Raw genomic sequence first — 27070 nt, forward strand, 5'->3', positions numbered from 1 at the left:
ATGCTATACCCTATTTCAAGGAAACGTACGTGCAATTCGATGACCTCATTGAGCGTTTTTCTAAAAGCATTGACCCTACCGATTCCCGTTTTCAAAATTGTCGGCGCAATGCTTTAATCTTTGGTGTCCTTGCACGTCACGTTATTCGTGAAGACTCCAGTATTGCCCCAGTGACTTTACTGAGTGTAGTCGACCAAATTAACGAAGGAAGAAATCCTGTCCCAATCATGCTAGCAGAAACCTTCTTTGGGCTAGACCTTATTGCTCGGCGAGAAGTTAAAGACAATTTCCATGGGTGTGTCAAACTGCTTTATCTGTGGCTTTGTGAAAAACTCACCATCCTTCGGCCGCGGAGCTCCCTTCAGTACACCCTCAAGGATCACCTTTCGTGGCAACCAATGGCCAATAAACCCAAATCCATTGATGAGTGGCATAATTGGTTGCAGCACGTGGAGAAGGATCAATTCCACTGGGTGAGTCATTCATGTTTATACGTTATCACTAGTACTTACCCACACCCATTTGTGTATCTTATGGGTTTGGAGAAGTCAACCTTTTATGCACCCACTCGTTTACTTTACCAGATCACGGGAAATCCATGTCCTCCCGGATTTGTAAATCCTCCTCCTTGCGAAAAGCTTACTCCCGATCTCATAAAGTCTATTGTAGCTGCTTGGGGAAACAAGGTTACATATAAAAGATTTGCTTTATCATCTAAGGTCCATCGGAAAGAGTTACCAGAAGAGCCCGTGAGCAAGAGAGCTCGGATTGAGGAACCTTGAAAATCTATATCATGTTTTATTTTTTTTTATTTCTGCATTTCACATCATTGTCAGTCTGCTTATCCAGCTGTGATCAGAGAACAATATTTTTCATCCTTTGTAATCACAATTTGAATTTTGTTAATGAAAGTGTGTTTTTGTTTCTTTTGTCATTGTTTGATCAAAATAGTTTATCTCGATTATCAAAATTTTAATCTAGTGCTTATACTTCCATTACAGGATTCTTGATTGAGCAGCCATTGCTCCTAAGAAAATCCTCGTTTCAAAATCAACCTGGTCCCGTCAGTCCGCTGATTCCAGGCTGAGTCGTTTTTCTTCCTCACCAATTTCTTTTACCTCCCCTGCATTACCTTTCTCCAATCTCCAGGAAATCCCTTCGCCTGTCCAATTTCCTATTGCACAGATGGCTGACTCTGGAAACGCTATAGCTGAGATGAGTGAGATGATGAAGGCTATGCTTCAACAGATGAATAATATGAATGAAGAGATAGCCCGTCTGAAAAATGACAGAGAGTCTACTTCCAGAGAGCATGTAGCTCAGCACCCATCAGTTATACCTCCTCCCCCTCCTGCAATGGCCGGACCTGCGGTCTTGAACGTCGAAGACGATCTTGATAATGAGCAGTATGAAGAAGAAAATCGTCATCCTAATCTGAATAGAGCCAATGAGGACAGAGCGATGGCGGACAGAATGGATAGGCTGGCCCAAGAGATGGAAAACATAAAATTTCAAGGCCCGAAAAAGTTGAACATGGCCGATTTTATGTTATATCCGGGAGTCACATTGCCTCCTAGATTCAAAGTTCCAGACATGGATAAATACGATGGGACCGGGTGTCCTCGAAGCCATCTAATGTCAGTTCTTCCGCTTTTACAACAGCATGGTCTATCTCCGGAGCAAGTTGCTCTATTATTTCCTAGATCCCTTGTTGGAACAGCTAAGAAGTGGTTCCTAAGTTTGAAAACAGAGGAGATCCGAACTCTAGAGAATATTGCAAATAAGTTCGTCGAGCAGTTCTCCATGGAGGAGGGAATCGACGTGACTAAGAGAGATCTCAAGGCTTTGAAACAAGGCCATAATGAAACTTTTACTTCCTTCATCCGCAGATGGAGAAGGAAAGCAGCACAAATGACTCATCGTCTGTCAGATGAGGATCAGATCAAGATTGTGGTGAAAAATCTATCACCACAATATTACCACCATATGGCTATCCAGTATTTCCTTGATTTTAACCATCTTATTAAGACTGGGACTCAGATAGAAGATGCATTGGCTAAAGGCCTGAGATCTAGAGTACCATCTGATGGCAGAGAAGGGAAGCGACCTGTGATGGCGCCGAAAGAGATCCATAATGTCAATTATGTCAGGCCGCCACCACCCAGAGTAGTTACTGAAGTAAGAAGGCCGACAATGGAGCAGAAGCCTCTTCGTCATTTTGATCCCCTTCCGTATTCTTTGTCCGTAGATTTGAAGAAGCTATTGAAGGACAAGAAGATCAAGCTGCCTGACATTAAGCCTCCTCCCAACCCGTTGCCGAGATCCTGGAGAGAAGATCAGTTCTGTGATTATCACCGCAACACTGGCCATATCACTGACAGGTGTTTAGCTTTGAAACACCAAATTCAGAACATGATTGATAGGAAGGAACTGTCAATCCAGTTACCAAATGTAACTAGAAACCCTCTTCCAACACATGCAATGCCGCCTCCACCTTCAGTCAATGTCATTTGCGCTGAAGCGTCTGTTATTGATCCTGCTTCCTTCATATGTGTTGTGGAATCCGAAGAACCCTATGTCTGGAAATTTGAAGAAGGAGATCAGTTGGCAGAATCCGAAAGGCCATATGTTTTATCCTGGAACGATCCTGATGTGGCTGGGCCATCAAACCAGTCATATATTTTCCAGTGTGAAGATGAAGAGAAAGAATCCGAATCTCTGTACGTCTTAAGGGTGAGTGATGATGAGGAAGAAGAGATACAAACCCCATACCTCCTTAAGATAGATGATGAAGATCTGTTACTCCTGAACGATCAATGTGATGAGCTCCGCCACGTCACACGGGGTGGACGAGTCTTTAAGCCAGCTGAACTCAGAGTTGATAATCCCGCTGAAGTTGCGAGAGGGGTTGACAGTCAGAGGCAGAAACAGAGACTTGATGAAGAGGAAGATAACCTGCTGAATCAGCTTAAGAAAACCCAAGCTAATGTTTCAATTTGGGGTTTACTGATGGCATCGCCGAAGCACAGACAGGGTGTACTTCGTGAATTGAACTCGTCCCAGGTATCAGTTGAGATCACTCCTGACGAGCTGGTCGGTTTGGTGGCCATGACCAAGGCTTCAAAAGCCTTATCTTTCTCAGATGAGGACTTGCCTTCAGAAGGAAAGGATCATACTCGTCCTCTCAAGATTACCCTGCTTTGCAATCAGAAGAAAGTATCAGAAGTACTGGTAGACAATGGGTCAGCTTTGAACGTGTGTCCTCTGAGCACTGCCACTACTCTGGGGTTTGGGCCTGAAGACTTCATTCCGTCTGAGCAGGGTATACTGGCATATGATGGAACCCGAAGGGACGTTATTGGAACCTTGGCTACTGAGATTGTCATTGGAGGAGAAACCTTTGACATTGAATTTCAGGTGTTGGATATCAAGACTTCTTTTTGTCTATTGCTTGGTCGACCTTGGCTGCACAAGGTTGGAGTTATCCCTTCCACACTTCATCAAAAACTGAAATTCATTCGAAGCAATCGGGTGATCACAGTTAAAGGAGATCCCGAGCCAGAAGTCGGACAAATATCTCAAGAGCTTGTTACTGAAAATACAAGAGATATCAGTCTGACAGGATTTTCAGTGGAGGTTTCAGCTATCACCATGAAAGAAGCTATGAATGAAGAAATTATGTTTCTTTCTAGCACTAATACTCGGGTAGTCAAGATGATGCGCCGATTTGGGTATCTCCCAGGGGCAGGTTTGGGAAAGAATATGCAGGGTCCGATTGAGCGGCCCGAGTTGAAAGCATCTGATGGGTTGTTTGGGTTGGGATACAAGCCGACTCGCAAGGAGGTGCAAGAAATGAGAGCCTACATGTTTAAATGGGCAGAATGTCGCCGCAAAGGCTTAGAGTTTCCAATGGGCCCTTTCAGCAAAGTCATGAATGGTAGATTCCGAAAAGAGGGAGCTGATTGCCCTTATTATGGTTTCTCAGAGCCATGGTATGATGAGAATGGGACCAAGCTGCCGGGTCTTGAGATTTTCTTTGCGGATGAGCTGCCAGCGGAATTTTACAGTAAGCAGATTGTGGAGTCAGTTGTAACAGAGGAATCAGACTCAGACTGGGTTGAGAACTTTGAGCCAGATCTCCTGAATTCTTTGTTTCAGACCGAGGCACCAGTCATTGCTATGATTGGAAGAGACGCACCTTTTCTGAACCCAAAGGACTATATCACCCCAGCCGAGGGACCTCTGGATAACTGGACCTCACAGGTTATTGTAGACACCCACATTTTGCTTTACTTTAACCAACAATAACCTAATATATGTTTTAGGTCATTAATATCTTGATCTGACTTTACGGATCATCAATCGGGACAAAATAAGATAGGGTCACTTCATAGCCCGAACCCTGATTCCATTCCGAGACCCGATTTCCGTAAATCGTTAGATCAATGGCAGATCTTGACCTGGGTCTAACCATCCAAAACCACCTAACCTCTCCTCTCATCCTAACCATCCAAACCTCACCTAACCTCACCTAACCTCTCCTCTCATCCTAACCATCCAAACCTCACCTAACCTCACCTAACCTCACCTAACCACCTAACCTCACCTAACCTTACCTAACCTCACCTAACCTCACCTAACCTCCTATCCCATTCTCCTATAAATACCCTCTCATCCCACCATCCAACAAAAAGAAGAAAAAGGACCCTCTCTTAGAAAATTCATCCCTCTCCCTCATCTCTTCAAGGGTTCGGCCATCCTTGCCGGATCGGGTGATTTTATACGTTGGGTGATATATATCAAAAGCAGTCATTATCAAGCAAGGAATCATCTTCAAGGAATTACCATCAAAGAAAAATCAAACACAAAGTGGGTTTCCAAAGAGGTAGGCATTTATTTCAATTCTATGTAGGGTCTGTTTTCATGCATATCTTTTACTTTAAAAGAGAAACCATGTTAGGAAGCATGTAGGGTCTGTTTTCCCCCTGGTTAGCCTCTGGTTAGACCCTGGTTGCACCCAGGTTCGCTGCTGGTTGCACCCAGGTTCGATGCTGGTTGCACCCTGGTTCCCTACTGATTCGCACCCTGGTTCCCTGCTGGTTGCACCCTGGTTCCCTACTGGTTCGCACCCTGGTTCCCTACTGGTTCGCACCCTGCTTCCCTGCTGGTTGCACCCTGGTTCCCTACTGGTTCGCACCCTGGTTCGATATTGGTTCGCACCCTGGTTCCCTGCTGGTTCGCACTCTGGTTAGACCCTGGTTGCACCCAGGTTCGCTGCTGGTTGCACCCAGGTTCCCTGCTGGTTGCACCCTGGTTCCCCTGCTGGTTCGCACCCTGGTTCCCTGCTGGTTCGCACCCTGGTTCCCTGCTGGTTCGCACCCTGGTGCACCCTGGTCCGCACCCTGGTTTGTACCCTGCTTCCTCCTAGTTAGACCATGGCTAGTCTCGGGTTTGCTCCTAACTTAGACCCGACTCACTTGACCCTAACCATTAACCCAATCCAACCAAGTCATATCCCAACACAATCCGAGTCGCATGTCTGAATCCATTTGGCCGAATCTCATAAGCCCGCCCACTTTGAATTCCGAAAATTCAAACCCTTGATGATTCCAATATGCTCAATTCTTTGATGCAAATTCCCAATTCCAAAATCCCATTGCTATATCAATGTTTTTGAATCTCAAGTCCAATGCTCAAATACAAACCCGATTCCTGATCCAAATACCAAACCTGTTTTCCAAAATCCAAGCAACCTCCCCAGCGGAACTACGTGTGGCTTGATCCCCATCGCGGGGTACGTAGGCAATTTGGCACTCCCAAGTTCAGTCGCACCTTTCTCTATCTTTCTCATTCCCTCACACTATTTCATCATCTCTTCCATCCCTTTTTTCACTAACCTCAAGAACTGAAATCGATTCACCTCGTGTCTCTCGGAACCGTTGGATTACGGTTTCCGTCGTAAGGACCCTTAGAGCCCAATTTAGGAACACCGGTGTCGTGTCGTGTCCTAAGTTTTAGGGAGTCTTAGGTTTTAGGGAGTCCTAGAGTTAGGAGTCCAGCCTCATCACGGACGTTTGCTATGTATAGCAACCGTGCCATAGGTCTAGTTACACTAGTCACCCAATCGTTCCCTAGGACAAGCCTAGTAAACTAGGATGTAGGCAAACCTGCATTAGTCTAAGGGACCATTTGCATTTAGATGAGAATCATATAGCATCTTAGATGAAATCTTAAGATAATAAAATCCTCAACTTGAATTAAATAACTTCTCCTAAAACTGTTGAAACAGTCAATCCCGTCTAGGTCGGTGTCCTAGTTGAGTTAGGCATAAGTAGCTTAGCTTAGGTGCACCGAACTACGTCGACTCTGATCCCAGTGAGGCTTGGGTACGTAGGCAGCTTGGATGTCTGATGGCATACCACCCGCGAGTCGGCATCACAACAAATTGTGGTGTTTTGTATATTAATTTTCTTGTAAATGCTTAATCAAATCATTTAGGGCTTTCCATGAAATTAGAATTCTAGGAGAACTTTCACTTAGATTGAATCCAGACAAATTAATAAATCAAGATACACATCTAGGATTCACATTGAAATTAGATCATAGGATGCATATCACTTAGTTCGCACATTAACATAGAGTTGAATGAGCCATTTAAAATAAATTTAAAAGAGTTAGCTTTTGGAATCGAAGACCGATTATCGGGCAAGAATGGTGCATGTGGCGGATAACTCCCCATACCTTCCATTCTCGTAACCAGGTAGCGAGTCTAGATTTCTGGTTAATTTCGGGTCCTAGATCCCACATCTAGGTGGCGACTCTGTCATTCTCTTTCGTGTGGAGTTCGGATTGCCTTAGTGATCCCAAGTTCACATGAAAGATGAATTCAAATCAATATTAAAATGCACACGCCAATCACGTGGATACGAGAGACCAAGAGAAGAGAGCGCGGCGGCTCGCCCCACGCCCCTCTCGCGGGATCAGGGTAGCACAGTCTGGCGACTCTGCTGGGGATCACCTAACTTCATTAAAATTTCAAAAGATAATTCATTTGAATTTAATTTAACTGGCTCATAAAAACTCTATACTTGATAGATTACTTTGTCTTGTTTTATTTTCTCATCACATTTTACTTGAACTTAATCTAACAAAACCTGAAGGCATCGTAGATTGCGCAAACATATTGCACACACTTACATCACTTGCATCTAAACTCTTGCATCTCACGTGCACACACGTCCTATTTTAGGAACCCGGAGTGTTATCTAGCATGGTTGACTGGGATTTCATCACCTGGTGCCTCTGTGCTAGAGAAGCATTCCACCCTTAGCCTGGTACCTTTATGGTACGTAAACGGATCTCTTGTTCACGTACTGATACGCCGGACACTGGTACAGTATATCGAGCAGGGATTCGCGCTAAGGGAACTCTTGGCCTTACCCCTAGATTAACCTACACATGCATGTAGTATACGAACACATGTGCATCACGTGTGTGAGCCTAGTTTAGGATATCCTACCCATTGGTGTCTAGATTAGGCCGTGGTCCATCTTCCAATGGTCACGATCGGTCCTTATATACACGAACAAAGTCATGAGTCGAGATTCTCTCTCCACTCCGATAGATTAGGATTAAGGTTGATGCCTTCAGGTAACACTGATAAAATGTGAAAAAAAAAAAAATTCCCTTTGGGTTAGGATATAAATCCCATCATTTCCAAAGATCTCATAGGATTAGTCATTCATGATCTATCCGTTGAAAGCAATCTTATGCTATCTCATCTAATCTTTTGATCGTGCGCCTTTCGTTCTTCTGTCATACGATTCGATCGTATCTTCATGCCATCCCCTAACTGGCAGATGCAGAATCTCACAATCTTTCGATTATGCGTTCTCATGATCTGATCATGCCTGGTCCAGATAATCCAATCTTGCTTGTACCCCTGGTCTGTTCCTCCTCTAGGGGCTACCTTTTTCAAGATTATTTTGCTAAGTCCTTCAGAGTTCACTCTCAGAATCCTTGAGCTAGGGGCATTTCCCTATGCGAATCAGTCATCATTGTCCAAAATTGAAAGTATCAGCCATGATGATGTTCAGAACGAACCAGCCTTCGCCGAGCCTTCAACGCCAAACAGTTGCAGCAGTTAAAGTTTTAGTCACTTACTATTTTATGTTGAGTCAGTCATCATGGTCAGTATAATTGTTGAGTCCGGTCTTACAGTTAAAGGTCAATGCCTAGTCCAGGCAAGTTATCTTCTGTTTCCCTTTCTTATTTAGAGTTGTGAATCCTGAGCATGTTCAGGATAGGTCGTCTGATGTAATAGCTTTTCTTTAAATAAAATTTCAGTCAGTTCCAAAAAGTTCACTTGTGTCTGTGGTACCCTGATCCCGCGAGAGGGGTGTGGGGCGCGAGCCGCCGCTCTCTCTCTCTTGGTCTCTCGTATCCACGCGATTGGCGTGTGCATTTTAATATTGATTTGAATTAATCTTTCCTGTGAACTTGGGATCACTAAGGCAATCCGAATTCCACACGAAAGAGACTGACAGAGTCGCCACCTAGATGTGGGATCTAGGACCCGTAATTAACCAGAAATCTAGACTCGCTACCTGGTTACGAGAATGGAAGGTATGGGGAGTTATCCACCACATGCACCATTCTTGCCCGATAATCGGTCTTCGATTCCAAAAGCTAACTCTTTTAAATTTATTTTAAATGGCTCATTCAACTCTATGTTAATGTGCGAACTAAGTGACATGCATCCTATGATCTAATTTCAATGTGAATCCTAAATGTGTATCTTGATTTATTAATTTGTCTGGATTCAATCTAAGTGAAAGTTCTCCTAAAATTCTAATTTCATGGAAAGTCCTAAGTGATTTGATTAAGCATTTACAAGAAAATTAATATACAAAACACCACAATTTGTTTGTGGTGCCGACTCGCGGGTGGTATGCCATCAGACATCCAAGCTGCCTACGTACCCAAGCCTCACTGGGATCAGAGTCGACGTAGTTCGGTGCACCTAAGCTAAGTTACATATGCCTAACTCAACTAAGACACCGACCTAGACGGGATTGACTGTTTCAACAGTTTTAAGAGAAGTTATTTAATTCAAGTTGAGGATTTTATTATCTTAGGATTTCATCGAAGATGCTATATGATTCTTATCTAAATGCAAGTTGTCCCTTAGACTAATGCAGGTTAGCCTACATCCTAGTTTACTAGGCTTGTCCTATGGAAAAGATCGGGTGACTAGTGTAACTAAACCTATGGCACGGTTGCTATACATAGCAAACGTCCGTGATGAGGCTGGACTCCTGACTCTAGGACTCCCTAAAACCTAGGACTCCCTAAAACTTAGGACACGACACGACACGACACCAGTGTTCCTAAATTGGGCTCTAAGGGTTCCTAAAGGAATTTTGAATCCACCGGCTCTTGGGAATCTCGAATTCTTTTGGGTTTGTGGAAACTTTTAGAGTTTTCTTGAAGCTTTTATTATCTGAAGGTATTTAGTGTGTTTGGTAGCTTTTAAAGTTGTTTATTTAGAAGGTTTTAGTTTCATTTGAAATTTTTAGTGGTCTTTTGGTTAATGGCTTTTAACGGATTTTTATCAGTGGATTTTAAATGGGTGAATTTTAGTTTTGTTAATTTTAGGTTGGATGTACTTTAGATTAATGTCTTTCGATTTTGGTTTGGAAAATGACGTTAACACAACCAAGTTTTGACAATTGCACAAATTCGACAAACCATTGACCATTAAAAGATCTGACAAATGCAGCCCACTAAAACTGTCGTAACTCTTTAACCGCTTGGCCAAATTCAACGTACAAACATGCGTTGGAAAGATCTTTTATAGGGCTACAACTTTGTAGTTCTCCATTGTTTGTAAATCTGTGATTTAGAGGTTCGAATTTGTGTTGCAAACAAAAGGACAGCAACATTAAACTGGAAATGCCTAAAGGTGTGCCGCAACCATTTTGGACTTAACTTTTTAACCGCTCGCTGTCTGATCTAGCACGAATACTCGTTGGAAACGGCACGAAAATATCTACTACTTTGTAGTTAACCATTTCCCACGATTCTGTTGTTTAGAGGTCGAAAAATCTGTTTAAAGTCTAACAGCTAGCACTATGACGGGAATGATATTGGCACCCCCATGTTTTCTTTTGATAGTTCTTATTTTTTTAGTGATTAAAAGACGGTGAATATGAAAAATGGCTTGAATGGGCCTGAGATTAGATTCAAATGGGATGTTTGAAAAAGGGGTTGTTTTTATCTACTTGGCAAGGTGGGGTATGGATATTGGGTTCTTGAGATTGAGTGGGGGCTGTTGTTATCAAATTGGAGTGGGGGCTGTTGTTATCAATTGAAAGATGGAGGTTTTGTAAGCCAAATTAAATGGGTTTTGATAATTCATGTAAAATTCAAGTTTTCTTTCTTGTAAATGTTCAAAATTTTTAATGAATTGTTTTCCCAAAAGAAATCTAAATTCCCTAACAAGCCAATGATTTCAACATCCCATCGCAAATAGGTTCTAATGACCCTAACACATTAATTATATTTAGCATAAGTGAGAACATGACCAAGGCCAAACTAGTACAAAATTAAACATGACATCAACCAAAATATACGCAAAACAACACTCAATCCTACAAATATAGAAAAGAAAATAAAATTCCAAAAGACATACCTTTTTGTAGACGATATTCCATGCAAACTTATGGAGAAGAGGGATTTGGTCTAGAGAGAGGGCTTGAATTTTCTAAGAGAGGGGTTCTCTCCTCTTTTCTTTTTTTTCCTCCCTTTTCTTTGGTGAGATGAGAGGGTATTTATAGGAGAATGGGATAGGAGGTTAGGTGAGGTTAGGTGAGGTTAGGTAAGGTTAGGTAAGGTTAGGTGAGGTTAGGTGATGTTAGGTGAGGTTAGGTGAGGTTAGGTGAGGTTTGGATGGTTATGATGGGAGGAGAGGTTAGGTGAGGTTAGGTGAGGTTTGAATGGTTAGGATGAGAGGAGAGGTTAGGTGGTTTTGGATGGTTAGACCCAGGTCATGATCTGCCATTGATCTAACGATTTACGGAAATCGGGTCTCGGAATGGAATCAGGGTCCGGGCTATGAAGTGACCCTAGCTTATTTTGTCCCGATTGATGATCCGTAAAGTCAGATCAAGATATTAATGACCTAAAACATATAAATCAATGATAGAGGGGGTTCTCACAAGGATTTAACACACTAATTTATTTGTTGATTAAAACAAAACAAAATGGGGTGTCTACAGATGCCCCTCTTTGGTAGAGATGACGTAGTCATTGAATACCAAAGTTAAAAATGACAGAACCATTTTGCGTAGTTTTAATCGACAAAGGACTCTCTAGACACAACGCACCTTAACATAATGCAAAACCTTAGATGAAACCCTAGAACTTGAATAATAATAAAAACTCGATGCGGCGCCGTTCACAAACGGGCAATTAGAGAATGAGATATCATTTTCGAATGGATTCTGAAGGGAAAGGACAAAGATCGCTCTTAAACAGTTTTTAGAAGGAGATGAGACGCCGCTCACAAGCGGGTTCAACGAGGATAAGAAGCATTCCCAAATGGACTTGGATAATGAGGCACCGTTCACAAACGGCCTCAAGGAGGATAGAAAACCATTCACAAATGGACTCGAGAAAAGAGGCACCGTTCACAAACGGGCTCAAGGAGAAGACAAGACCATTCACAAATGGACTCGAGAAATGAGGCACCGTTCACAAACGGGCTCAAGGAGGACGATACCATTCACAAATGGATTCGAGAAAAGAGGCACTGTTCACAAACGGGCTCAAGGAGAAGACAAGACCATTCACAAATGGACTCGAGAAATGAGGCACCGTTCACAAACGGGCTCAAGGAGGACGATACCATTCACAAATGGATTCGAGAAAAGAGGCACCATTCACAAACGGGCTCAAGGATAAGACAAGACCATTCACAAATGGACTCGAGAAATGAGGCACCATTCACAAACAGGCTCAAGGAGAAGACGAGACCATTCACAAATGGACTCGAGAAATGAGGCACCGTTCACAAACGGGCTCAAGGAGAAGACGAGACCATTCACAAATGGACTCGAGAAATGAGGCACCGTTCACAAACGGGCTCAAGGAGAAGACGAGACCATTCACAAATGGACTCGAGAAATGAGGCACCGTTCACAAACGGGCTCAAGGAGGACGATACCATTCACAAATGGATTCGAGAAAAGAGGCACCATTCACAAACGGGCTCAAGGATAAGACAAGACCATTCACAAATGGACTCGAGAAATGAGGCACCATTCACAAACAGGCTCAAGGAGAAGACGAGACCATTCACAAATGGACTCGAGAAATGAGGCACCGTTCACAAACGGGCTCAAGGAGAAGACGAGACCATTCACAAATGGATTCGAGAAATGAGGCACCGTTCACAAACGGGCTCAAGGAGAAGACAAGACCATTCACAAATGGATTCGAGAAATGAGGCACCGTTCACAAACGGGCTCAAGGAGAAGACAAGACCATTCACAAATGGACTCGAGAAATGAGGCACCATTCACAAACAGGCTCAAGGAGAAGACGAGACCATTCACAAATGGACTCGAGAAATGAGGCACCGTTCACAAACGGGCTCAAGGAGAAGACGAGACCATTCACAAATGGATTCGAGAAATGAGGCACCGTTCACAAACGGGCTCAAGGAGAAGACAAGACCATTCACAAATGGATTCGAGAAATGAGGCACCGTTCACAAACGGGCTCAAGGAGAAGACAAGACCATTCACAAATGGACTCGAGAAATGAGGCACCGTTCACAAACGGGCTCAAAGAGGACACGAGACCATTCACAAATGGACTCAGAAAATGAGGCACCGTTCACAAACGGGCTCAAGGAGAAGATGAGACCATTCACAAATGGACTCAGAGAATGAGACACCTGTTCACAAACGGGTTCGAAGAGAAGACGAGACCATTCACAAATGGACTCGAGAAATGAGGCACCGTTCACAAACGGGCTCGAAGAATTTAGGGATTTTTTTATGAACTTGAATTTGACGTAGGAATGGATTTTTATTTTTATTTTTTAATTAAGGATTTGGATTTGATAAATTTTTTTATTTTTGGAAAATGAGGTACCGTCCGCAAACGGGCTCAAGGAGAAGATGAGACCATTCACAAATGGCCTCGAGAAAAGAGGCACCGTTCACAAACGGGCTCAAAGAGGACATGAGACCATTCACAAATGGACTCAGAGAATGAGAAACCTGTTCACAAACGGGTTCAAGGAGAAGACGAGACCATCCCCAAATGGCCTCGAGAAAAGAGGCACCGTTCACAAACGGGCTCAAAGAGGGCATGAGATTTTTCATGAACTTGAATTTGACGTAAGATTGGATTTGTTTGAATCGGGGATTGGTTTTGATGAATTTTTTATTTTTGGGAAATGAGGTACCGTCCGCAAACGGGCTCAAGGAGAAGACGAGACCATTCACAAACGGCCTCGAGAAATGAGGCACCTTTCACAGAAGGGCTCAAAGAGGACATGAGATTTTTCATGAACTTGAATTTGACGTAAGATTGGATTTGTTTGAATCGGGGATTGGATTTGATGAATTTTTATTTTTGGGAAATGAGGTACCGTCCGCAAACGGGCTCAAGGAGAAGACGAGACCATTCACAAATGGGCTCGAGAAATGAGGCACCGTTCACAAACGGGCTCGACGACACAAGATAGCTTTGATTGATGAATTCAACAATGAAAAATTTAGAGATTTTTATGAATTTGAATTTGACGTAGGATTGGATTTTTTGAATTGGGGATTGGATTTGATGAATTTTTGATTTTTTGAGAAATGAGGCACCGTCCACAAACGGGCTCAAGGAGGACATGAGACCATTCATAAATGAACTCAGAAAATGAGGCACCGTTCACAAATGGGCTCAAGGAGAAGACGAAACCATTCACAAATGGACTCGAGAGATGAGGCACCGTTCACAAACGGGCTCAAGGAGAAGACGAGGCCATTTGCAAATGGGCTCGAGAAAAGAGGTACCGTTCACAAACGGGCTCGAAGAATTTAGAGATTTTCCATGAACTTGAATTTGACGTAAGATTGGATTTGATGAATTTTTTATTTTTTTGAACTCAATGAAATCGGGGATATTATGGATCGTGCCCGACAAAGATGTTGGAAACTAGGACTTTGACGAATGATGAAACGGCAAACCTTTGGAACGAAGAACCATTACTAGCAAGAATGGATTAGGAACATTTTTATGAAACTTCAACAAGATTTTTCTCAAAGAGACTGCTGGTCTTGTCTTCTGGGGATTTTGATAACTGAAACCTTGAACAAGACATTTGAGATTGGTAATTTAGAACAACGACTCTCTTGGATATTAACATGGAAAAGCGGGATCTGCTTCTTGACAGGTGTTTAGATAAACATTTCTTGACCAGGATAACTAACCGGAAGGGAATTATGAATTTGAATGGTTCATCTTTCTGAGAAATTGGCTCAACCACCATTGCATCTGAGGTTCTTCCAAGCTTAAGGTGCCTTCCTGGGGTATGATCTTTTTACGGAAGCTGGGCTTTCTGATGTTTCTACTTCTGAATTTTTCTGAGCTGATCTTCTTTGAAATGAAGTTGTTTGACTAAATTCTCGAGCTCTTTCAGGTATAATTGCAGGGAGCTGCCTAGGCCTGGCCTCCTTCACCAAGACAGTTACATCATTTGGACATAGGAACGACAATTGACTCTTTCTAAAGAGAAAACTTAGATGAAAGGCACTACTCAAAGGATTGAGCAGCCCTGAAGGAGTGAACTTAGAATAATAAAGATTGACTGACTATACTGACAAACATAGTGATGCTTCTGACTTAGTTAATGTTTTGTTTGGTAAGTCTATCCTTTCAAGGAATAGTTTTTCAATTGGTAAACACCGGACTTCTTCCTCGAAACAGTAATGCCTCAAGAATTTAATTACGACCCCTAAGATTGCTTAGCTTCAATGCCCCCAGTTTTGAGGATATCACTTGAATTTGCTTGAACTTCAGTTGATCTTCAGTCTTGATACCGGCTGTTGCCTTCTTATACTGATTCTCTTACCGTGACCAAGTCACCTCTTCAGGGTTTTTAACTTGGCGGACCGCGCTAGCCTTAACTTTTGCCTGAACCACCTTTCTAGGTTTTCGATCCAGCAGGCTATCCCCTTAGCTTTTGCCTAAGCCGCCCTTTCGGGTTTTCAACTTAGCAGGGGAATGATCTTAAATTTTGCCTAGACCGCCCTTTCAGGTTTTCAGTCTAGCAGATCTTCAAACTCCGTTATTTTTCTTATTCATCATCATTTCATTTTTTTATTGTATCTCAGGACCTAGCTCATTAGTTCTGAACACCAGAAGGACTTTTATAGGTAGGATAGGGCTTTTCAAAGAATGGCTTAATGCTCAACAAAGATTTCGACCGAACCTGTGAACAGGTCGCCTACATATCCCAAGGTAGGAATCAGGTCGTGTGTAGTTCAGGGCGAATGCCCCTAGTTTGAAGATAAATTGTTTGATTTTTTTTTTCCTTTTTTCTTTTCTTTCTGGAACAATTAACTTCTCTTCTTTTGGAACTTGTCCCTCTCTTTTTTTTTTTTTTTGAAAGGATTGAATTTCCTTTCCTTTTTGAATCGACCGAACTCGGTTCAACCGAGTTGCCTACGTACCCCAGTATAGGGATCAGGTCTCGCGTAGTTCGGGGGAATGCCCCAAGTTTGATGGGTTTTCAAGAAAATTTGATTTAGGCTCGAAGGGTTTGCAAATCGGTATTCTTTTGACATTGGGTTTTGATTTTGGGATTTAATCGGCCAAAGGAGGCCTTTCGATGTTCAGATTGGGAATCGATCTAGGTTACTAGAGTCCCTCTGGTACTGATTATTTTTTTTTCTCTTTTGTTTTTTTTTTTTTCGCGGAGTTTGACGGCATTTCCAGGTAAGAGATAATGGATCTTCTTCTTTCAAGATTCTAATACGTGCTTTTGACTTTCATAGAGCGAAACTTGTTCTTTGACATCCTCCATCTATGGATTCGTACTCTCGATATCTGATGATCACTTTTCATTGTTTGCTTTTGAACTTTTCATCTTGAATTTGTTGGCTTTATGAATTTGAGAACCAAGGTCATTGATTGGAAATATGAAAGTTGTTTCCACTCTATGCCCCTTGTATAGCATATATCTTCTCACTTTCTTCATTTTCTTTGAGCTTTCCATCTATGTCTTGCCCCTGGTATCGGTTGTAGCTTTTCTAGACAATCTTCTTATTCTTGAAATAATTTTATCAATTCTTCACACTCTTTAGAGGGTAATGTATTTTCAATCGGCATTCACTGAATCAAAGTTTCATTGCCAGTGTTTATCATTTCAATTTCATCTTTGAAAGGTTGGGATTGGCGCTCCTCCTCTCGTTCAAGTAATTGCTGTGACTCAAGTGGAGTTTCGTCAATTTTGTCCTCATTTGAGGAGGGAGTCTTATTTTAAGATCAGAAGCACACTTAAGAACAGACACAAGTGAACTTTTTGGAACTGACTGAAATTTTATTTAAAGAAAAGCTATTACATCAGACGACCTATCCTGAACATGCTCACGATTCACAACTCTAAATAAGAAAGAGAAACAGAAGATAACTTGCCTGGACTAGGCATTGACCTTTAACTGTAAGACCGGACTCAACAATTATACTGACCATGATGACTGACTCAACATAAAATAGTAAGTGACTAAAACTTTAACTGCTGCAACTGTTTGGCGTTGAAGGCTGGTTCGTTCTGAACATCATCATGGCTGATACTTTCAATTTTGGACAATGATGACTGATTCGCATAGGGAAATGCCCCTAGCTCAATGATTCTGAGAGTGAACTCTGAAGGACTTAGCAAAATAATCTTGAAAAAGGTAGCCCCTAGAGGAGGAACAGACCAGGGGTACAAGCAAGATTGGATTATCTGGACCAGGCATGATCAGATCATGAGAATGCATAATAGAAAGATTGTGAGATTCTGCATCTGCCAGTTAGGGGATGGCATGAAGATACGATCGAATCGTATGACAGAAGAACGAAAGACGCACGATCAAAAGATTAGATGAGATAGCATAAGATTGCTTTCAACGGATAGATCATGAATGACTAATCCTATGAGATTTTTGGAAATGATGGGATTTATATCCTAACCCAAAGGGAAATTTTTTTTTTTTTTTCACATTTTATCAGTGTTACCTGAAGGCATCAACCCTAATCCTAATCTATCGGAGTGGAGAGAGAATCTCGACTCATGCCTTTGTTCGTGTATCTAAGGACCGATCGTAGCCATTGGAAGATGGACTACGGCCTAATCTAGACACAAATAGGTAGAATATCCTAAACTAGGCTCACACACGTGATGCACATGTGTTCGTATATTACATGCATGTGTGGGTTAATCTAGGGGTAAGGCCAAGAGTTCCCTTAGCGCGAATCCATGTTCGATATACTGTACCAGTGTCCGGCGTATCAGTACGTGAACAAGGGATCCGTTTACGTACCATAAAGGTACCAGGCTAAGGGTGGAATGCTTCTCTAGCACAGAGGCACCAGGTGATGAAATCCCAATCAACCATGCTAGATAACACTCCGGGTTTCTAAAATAGGACGTGTGTGCACGTGAGATGCTAGGGTTTAGATGCAAGTGATGTAAGTGTGTGCAATACGTTTGCGCAATCTATGATGCCTTCAGGTTTTGTTAGATTAAGTTTGAGTAAAGTGTGATGAGAAAATAAAACAAGACAAACTAATCTAAAAAGTATAGAGCTTTTATGAGCCAGTTAAATTAAATTCAAATGAGTTATCTTTTGAAATTTTAATGAAGTTAGGTGATCCCCAGCAGAGTCGCCAAACTGTGGGACCCGATCCCGCGAGAGGGGTGGGGCGCGAGCCGCCGCGCTCTCTCTCTTGGTCTCTCGTACCCACGCGATTGGCGTGTGCATTTTATTATTGATTTGAATTAATCTTTCCTGTGAACTTGGGATCACTAAGGCAATCCGAATTCCACACGAAAGAGACTGACAGAGTCGCCACCTAGATGTGGGATCTAGGACCCGTAATTAACCAGAAATCTAGACTCGCTACCTGGTTACGAGAATGGAAGGTATGGGGAGTTATCCACCACATGCACCATTCTTGCCCGATAATCGGTCTTCGATTCCAAAAGCTAACTCTTTTAAATTTATTTTAAATGGCTCATTCAACTCTATGTTAATGTGCGAACTAAGTGACATGCATCCTATGATCTAATTTCAATGTGAATCCTAAATGTGTATCTTGATTTATTAATTTGTCTGGATTCAATCTAAGTGAAAGTTCTCCTAAAATTCTAATTTCATGGAAAGTCCTAAGTGATTTGATTAAGCATTTACAAGAAAATTAATATACAAAACACCACAATTTGTTTGTGGTGCCGACTCGCGGGTGGTATGCCATCAGACATCCAAGCTGCCTACGTACCCAAGCCTCACTGGGATCAGAGTCGACGTAGTTCGGTGCACCTAAGCTAAGTTACATATGCCTAACTCAACTAAGACACCGACCTAGACGGGATTGACTGTTTCAACAGTTTTAAGAGAAGTTATTTAATTCAAGTTGAGGATTTTATTATCTTAGGATTTCATCGAAGATGCTATATGATTCTTATCTAAATGCAAGTTGTCCCTTAGACTAATGCAGGTTAGCCTACATCCTAGTTTACTAGGCTTGTCCTATGGAAAAGATCGGGTGACTAGTGTAACTAAACCTATGGCACGGTTGCTATACATAGCAAACGTCCGTGATGAGGCTGGACTCCTGACTCTAGGACTCCCTAAAACCTAGGACTCCCTAAAACTTAGGACACGACACGACACGACACCAGTGTTCCTAAATTGGGCTCTAAGGGTTCCTAAAGGAATTTTGAATCCACCGGCTCTTGGGAATCTCGAATTCTTTTGGGTTTGTGGAAACTTTTAGAGTTTTCTTGAAGCTTTTATTATCTGAAGGTATTTAGTGTGTTTGGTAGCTTTTAAAGTTGTTTATTTAGAAGGTTTTAGTTTCATTTGAAATTTTTAGTGGTCTTTTGGTTAATGGCTTTTAACGGATTTTTATCAGTGGATTTTAAATGGGTGAATTTTAGTTTTGTTAATTTTAGGTTGGATGTACTTTAGATTAATGTCTTTCGATTTTGGTTTGGAAAATGACGTTAACACAACCAAGTTTTGACAATTGCACAAATTCGACAAACCATTGACCATTAAAAGATCTGACAAATGCAGCCCACTAAAACTGTCGTAACTCTTTAACCGCTTGGCCAAATTCAACGTACAAACATGCGTTGGAAAGATCTTTTATAGGGCTACAACTTTGTAGTTCTCCATTGTTTGTAAATCTGTGATTTAGAGGTTCGAATTTGTGTTGCAAACAAAAGGACAGCAACATTAAACTGGAAATGCCTAAAGGTGTGCCGCAACCATTTTGGACTTAACTTTTTAACCGCTCGCTGTCTGATCTAGCACGAATACTCGTTGGAAACGGCACGAAAATATCTACTACTTTGTAGTTAACCATTTCCCACGATTCTGTTGTTTAGAGGTCGAAAAATCTGTTTAAAGTCTAACAGCTAGCACTATGACGGGAATGATATTGGCACCCCCATGTTTTCTTTTGATAGTTCTTATTTTTTTAGTGATTAAAAGACGGTGAATATGAAAAATGGCTTGAATGGGCCTGAGATTAGATTCAAATGGGATGTTTGAAAAAGGGGTTGTTTTTATCTACTTGGCAAGGTGGGGTATGGATATTGGGTTCTTGAGATTGAGTGGGGGCTGTTGTTATCAAATTGGAGTGGGGGCTGTTGTTATCAATTGAAAGATGGAGGTTTTGTAAGCCAAATTAAATGGGTTTTGATAATTCATGTAAAATTCAAGTTTTCTTTCTTGTAAATGTTCAAAATTTTTAATGAATTGTTTTCCCAAAAGAAATCTAAATTCCCTAACAAGCCAATGATTTCAACATCCCATCGCAAATAGGTTCTAATGACCCTAACACATTAATTATATTTAGCATAAGTGAGAACATGACCAAGGCCAAACTAGTACAAAATTAAACATGACATCAACCAAAATATACGCAAAACAACACTCAATCCTACAAATATAGAAAAGAAAATAAAATTCCAAAAGACATACCTTTTTGTAGACGATATTCCATGCAAACTTATGGAGAAGAGGGATTTGGTCTAGAGAGAGGGCTTGAATTTTCTAAGAGAGGGGTTCTCTCCTCTTTTCTTTTTTTTCCTCCCTTTTCTTTGGTGAGATGAGAGGGTATTTATAGGAGAATGGGATAGGAGGTTAGGTGAGGTTAGGTGAGGTTAGGTAAGGTTAGGTAAGGTTAGGTGAGGTTAGGTGATGTTAGGTGAGGTTAGGTGAGGTTAGGTGAGGTTTGGATGGTTATGATGGGAGGAGAGGTTAGGTGAGGTTAGGTGAGGTTTGAATGGTTAGGATGAGAGGAGAGGTTAGGTGGTTTTGGATGGTTAGACCCAGGTCATGATCTGCCATTGATCTAACGATTTACGGAAATCGGGTCTCGGAATGGAATCAGGGTCCGGGCTATGAAGTGACCCTAGCTTATTTTGTCCCGATTGATGATCCGTAAAGTCAGATCAAGATATTAATGACCTAAAACATATAAATCAATGATAGAGGGGGTTCTCACAAGGATTTAACACACTAATTTATTTGTTGATTAAAACAAAACAAAATGGGGTGTCTACAGTGTCTGTTCTTAAGTGTGCTTCTGATCTTAAAATAAGACTCCCTCTTCAAATGAGGACAAAATTGACGAAACTCCACTTGAGTCACAGCAATTACTTGAACGAGAGGAGGAGCGCCAATCCCAACCTTTCAAAGATGAAATTGAAATGATAAACACTGGCACTGAAACTTTGATTCAGTGAATGCCGATTGAAAATACATTACCCTCTAAAGAGTGTGAAGAATTGATAAAATTATTTCAAGAATAAGAAGATTGTCTAGAAAAGCTACAACCGATACCAGGGGCAAGACATAGATGGAAAGCTCAAAGAAAATGAAGAAAGTGAGAAGATATATGCTATACAAGGGGCATAGAGTGGAAACAACTTTCATATTTCCAATCAATGACCTTGGTTCTCAAATTCATAACATAAAGCCAACAAATTCAAGATGAAAAGTTCAAGAGCAAACAATGAAAAGTGATCATCAGATATCGAGAGTACGAATCCATAGATGGAGGATGTCAAAGAACAAGTTTCACTCTATGAAAATCAAAAGCACGTATTAGAATCTTGGAAGAAGAAGATCCATTATCTCTTACCTGGAAATGCCGTCAAATTCTGTGAAAAAAAAGAAAAGAAAAAATAAATAAATAATCAGTACCAGAGGGACCCTAGTAACCTAGATCGATTCCCAATTTGAACATCGGAAGGCCTCCTTTGGCCGAATAAATCCCAAAATCAGAACCCAACGTCAAAAGAATACCGGTTTGCAAACCCTTCGAGCCTGAATCAAATTTTCTTGAAAACCCATCAAACTAGGGGCATCCGCCCCGAACTACGCGAGATCTGATCCCTACACTGGGGTACGTAGGCAGCTCGGTTAAACCGAGTTCGGTCGATTCAAAAAAAAAGAAAAAGAAAAATCAATCGTTCCAGAAAAAAAAAGAGGGACAAGTTCCAAAAGAAGAGAAGTTAATTGTTCCAGAAAGAAAAGAAAAAAGGAAAAAAATCAATTAACCTTCAAACAATTGATCTTCAAACTAGGGGCATTCGCCTTGACCTACACACGACCTGATTCCTACCTTGGGATATGTAGGCAACCTGTTCACAGGTTCGGTCGAAATCTTTGTTGAACCTTAAGCCATTCTTTGAAAAGCCCTATCCTACCTATAAAGTCCTTCTGGTGTTCAGAACTAATGAGCTAGGTCCCGAGACACAATAAAAAAAAATGATGAATAAGAAAACGAACGGAGTTTGAAGATCTGCTAGACTGAAAACCTGAAAGGGCGGTCTAGGCAAAATTTAAGATCATTCCCCTGCTAAGTTGAAAACCCGAAAGGGCGGCTTAGGCAAAAGCTAAGGGGATAGCCTGCTGGATCGAAAACCTAGAAAGGTGGTTCAGGCAAAAGTTAAGGTTAGCGCGGTCCGCCAAGTTAAAAACCCCGAAGAGGTGACTTGGTCACGGTAAGAGAATCATTACAAGAAGGCTACAGCCGGTATCAAGACTGAAGATCAACCGAAGTTCAAGCAAATTCAAGTGATATCCTCAAAACTGGGGGCATTGAAGCTAAGCAATCTTAGGGGTCGTAATTAAATTCTTGAGGCATTACTGTTTCAAGGAAGAAGTCCAGTGTTTATTATTTCAAAAAAAAAAAAAAAAAAGCATTCCTCGAAAGGATAGACTTACCAAATAAAACGTTAACTAAGTCAGAAGCATTACTGTGTCTGTCAGTGTAGTTAGTCAATCTTTGTCATTCTAAGTTCACTCCTTCAGGGCTGCTCAATCCTTTGAGTAGTGCCTTTCATCTAAGTTTTCTCTTTAGAAAGAGTCAATCGTCGTTCCTATGTCCAAATGATGTAACTGTCTTGGTGAAGGAGGCCCGGCCTAGGCAGCTCCCTGCAATTATACCTGGAAGGGTTCGAGAATCTAGTCAAACAGCTACATTTCAAAGAAGATCAACTCAGAAGAGTTCAGAAGTAGAAACATCAGAAAGCCCAGCTTCCGTAAAAAGATCATACCCCAGGAAGGCACCTTAAGCTTGGAAGAGCCCCAGATGCAATGGTGGTTGAGCCAATTTCTCAGAAAGATGAACCATTAAAATTCAAAATTTCCTTCCGGTTAGTTAAATACTATCCTGGTCAAGAAATGTTCATCTAAGCACCTGTCAAAAAACAGATCCCGCTTTTCCATGTTAGAGAGCCGTTGTTCTAAATTACCAATTTCAAGTATCTTGTTCAAGGTTTCAGTTATCAAAATCCCCAGAAGACAAGACCAACAGTCTCATTGAGAAAAATCTTGTTGAAGTTTCATAAAAGTGTTCCTAATCCATTCTTGTTACTAATGGTTCTTCGTTCATAAGGTTGGTCGTCTCATCATTCGTCAAAGTCTTGGTTTCCAATATCTTTACTGGGCACGATCTATAATGTCCCCGATTTCATTGAGTTCAAAAAAAAAAAAAAAAAAAAAAAATCCAAAATTCATCAAATCCAATCCCCGATTCAAACAAATCCAATCTTACGTCAAATTCAAGTTCATGAAAAATCTCATGTCCTCTTTGAGCCCTTTTGTGAAAGGTGCCTCATTTCTCGAGTCCATTTGTGAATGGTCTCGTCTTCTCCTTGAACCCGTTTGTGAACAGGTTTCTCATTCTCTGAGTCCATTTGTGAATGCTCTAATGTCCTCTTTGAGCCCGTTTGTGAACGGTGCCTCTGTTCTCGAGGCCATTTGTGAATGGTCTCATCTTCTCCTTGAGCCCGTTTGCGGACGGTACCTCATTTTCCAAAAATAAAAAAATTTATCAAATCCAAATCCTTAATTAAAAAAAAAATAAAAAAAATCCAATCCTACGTCAAATTCAAGTTCATAAAAAATCTCTAAATTCTTCGAGCCCGTTTGTGAACGGGGCTTCATTTCTCAAGTCCATTTGTGAATGGTCTCGTCTTCTCCTTGAACCCGTTTGTGAACGGTGTCTCATTCTCTGAGTCCATTTGTGAATGGTCTCATCTTCTCCTTGAGCCCGTTTGTGAACGGTGCCTCATTTTCTGAGTCCATTTGTGAATGGTCTCGTGTCCTCTTTGAGCCCGTTTGTGAACGGTGCCTCATTTCTCGAGTCCATTTGTGAATGGTCTTGTCTTCTCCTTGAGCCCGTTTGTGAATGGTGCCTCATTTCTCGAGTCCATTTGTGAATGGTCTTGTCTTATCCTTGAGCCCATTTGTGAATGGCGCCTCTTTTCTCGAATCCATTTGTGAATGGTATCGTCCTCCTTGAGCCCGTTTGTGAATGGTGCCTCATTTCTCGAGTCCATTTGTGAATGGTCTTGTCTTCTCCTTGAGCCCGTTTGTGAACGGTGCCTCTTTTCTTCGAGTCCATACAACTATGGTCTCTTATCCTCTTTGAACATCATACATCTATGATGTCTCATTTCCTTGGAATCCGTACAAATACGGTATTTCATTCTCTTCGAGTCCATACAACTATGGTCTCTTATCCCCTTTGAACATCATACAACTATGATGTCTCATTTCCTTGGAATCCTTACAAATACGGTATTTCATTCTCTTCGAGTCCATACAACTATGGTCTCTTATACCCTTTGAACATCATACAACTATGATGTCTCATTTCCTTGGAATCCGTACAAATACGGTATTTCATTCTCTTCGAGTCCATACAACTATGGTCTCTTATCCCCTTTGAACATCATACAACTATGATGTCTCATTTCCTTGGAATCCGTACAAATACGGTATTTCATTCTCTTCAAGTCCATACAACTATGGTCTCTTATCCTCTTTGAACATCATACAACTATGATGTCTCATTTCCTTGGAATCCGTACAAATACGGTATTTCATTCTCTTCGAGTCCATACAACTTTGATCTCTTATCCCCTTTGAACATCATACAACTATGATGTTTCATTTCACAAAAATAAAATTTAAAAAAAAAATAATAAATAAAAAAAATTCATCAAATCCAATCCCCGATTCAAAAAAAAAAAAAAAAAAAAAATTCAATCCTACGAAAAATCTCTAAATTCTTCGAGCCCGTTTGAGAACGGTGCCTCTTTTCTTCGAGTCCATACAACTATGGCCTCTTATCCTCTTTGAACATCATACATCTATGATGTCTCATTTCCTTGGAATCCGTACAAATACGGTATTTCATTCTCTTCGAGTCCATACAACTATGGTCTCTTATCCCCTTTGAACATCATACAACTATGATGTCTCATTTCCTTGGAATCCGTACAAATACGGTATTTCATTCTCTTCGAGTCCATACAACTATGGTCTCTTATACCCTTTGAACATCATACAACTATGATGTCTCATTTCCTTGGAATCCGTACAAATATGGTATTTCATTCTCTTCGAGTCCATACAACTATGGTCTCTTATCCCCTTTGAACATCATACAACTATGATGTCTCATTTCCTTGGAATCCGTACAAATATGGTATTACATTCTCTTCGAGTCCATACAACTATGGTCTCTTATCCCCTTTGAACATCATACAACTATGATGTTTCATTTCACAAAAATAAAATTGAAAAAAAAATAATAAATAAAAAAAATTCATCAAATCCAATCCCCGATTCAAAAAAAAAAAAAAAAAAATTCAATCCTACGAAAAATCTCTAAATTCTTCGAGCCCGTTTGAGAACGGTGCCTCTTTTCTTCGAGTCCATACAACTATGGTCTCTTATCCTCTTTGAACATCATACATCTATGATGTCTCATTTCCTTGGAATCCGTACAAATACGGTATTTCATTCTCTTCGAGTTCATACAACTATGGTCTCTTATCCCCTTTGAACATCATACAACTATGATGTCTCATTTCCTTGGAATCCGTACAAATACGGTATTTCATTCTCTTCGAGTCCATACAACTATGGTCTCTTATACCCTTTGAACATCATACAACTATGATGTCTCATTTCCTTGGAATCCGTACAAATACGGTATTTCATTCTCTTCGAGTCCATACAACTATGGTCTCTTATCTCCTTTGAACATCATACAACTATGATGTCTCATTTCCTTGGAATCCGTACAAATACGGTATTTCATTCTCTTCAAGTCCATACAACTATGGACTCTTATCCTCTTTGAACATCATACAACTATGATGTCTCATTTCCTTGGAATCCGTACAAATACGGTATTTCATTCTCTTCGAGTCCATACAACTATGGTCTCTTATCTCCTTTGAACATCATACAACTATGATGTCTCATTTCCTTGGAATCCGTACAAATACGGTATTTCATTCTCTTCAAGTCCATACAACTATGGTCTCTTATCCTCTTTGAACATCATACAACTATGATGTCTCATTTCCTTGGAATCCGTACAAATACGGTATTTCATTCTCTTCGAGTCCATACAACTTTGATCTCTTATCCCCTTTGAACATCATACAACTATGATGTCTCATTTCCTTGGAATCCGTACAAATACGGTATTTCATTCTCTTCGAGTCCATACAACTATAGTCTCTTATACCCTTTGAACATCATACAACTATGATGTCTCATTTCCTTTGAATTCGTATAAATACGGTATTTCATCTTGCCCAAGCCCATTCAAAAATGATGCTGCGTTTTCATTAAGAATCTTTCAAAAGTCATCCATTATTCTCTCTGAGACCATTTGAAAATGACGTCTCATTTCCTCTGAAGCTGTTCAAAAGCGATATTCCTTTCCCTCCGAAAATCCATTTGAAAATGGTATCCCATTTCTCTCGTTGCCAGCGGCACCGCAGCGGGTTTGTTTTATTGCATTCCAATTATAGAATTTCATCTAAGGTCTTGCATTATATTAGGTTGCATTGTGTTTAGGGGGTTCTTTGTCGATTAAAGCTACGCAAAATGGTTCTGTCATTTTGACTTTGGTATTCGATGACTACGTCGTCTCTACCAAAGAGGGGCATCTGTAGACACCCACATTTTGCTTTACTTTAACCAACAATAACCTAATATATGTTTTAGGTCATTAATATCTTGATCTGACTTTACGGATCATCAATCGGGACAAAATAAGATAGGGTCACTTCATAGCCCGAACCCTGATTCCATTCCGAGACCCGATTTCCGTAAATCGTTAGATCAATGGCAGATCTTGACCTGGGTCTAACCATCCAAAACCACCTAACCTCTCCTCTCATCCTAACCATCCAAACCTCACCTAACCTCACCTAACCTCTCCTCTCATCCTAACCATCCAAACCTCACCT

At 41.0% G+C, this 27070-nt stretch overlaps 1 protein-coding gene across 1 annotated transcript; it reads left to right on the top strand.

The window, feature by feature from the left end:
* The first annotated feature begins 1533 nt into the window (after window positions 1-1533).
* LOC143859513 (uncharacterized) lies at window positions 1534-3901 on the top strand. Its single transcript, XM_077370193.1, has 4 exons — window positions 1534-1821; window positions 2041-2907; window positions 3064-3381; window positions 3881-3901. The coding sequence occupies exons 1-4, from the start codon at window positions 1534-1536 to the stop codon at window positions 3899-3901; spliced, it is 1494 nt and encodes a 497-aa protein (XP_077226308.1).
* The last annotated feature ends 23169 nt before the right edge of the window (window positions 3902-27070 follow it).

This window comes from Tasmannia lanceolata, unplaced genomic scaffold (genome assembly GCF_043159265.1).
Source record: "Tasmannia lanceolata isolate RefF3 unplaced genomic scaffold, GAP_Taslan_0.1 ptg000031l, whole genome shotgun sequence".
In the NCBI taxonomy this organism is placed as follows: domain Eukaryota; kingdom Viridiplantae; phylum Streptophyta; class Magnoliopsida; order Canellales; family Winteraceae; genus Tasmannia; species Tasmannia lanceolata.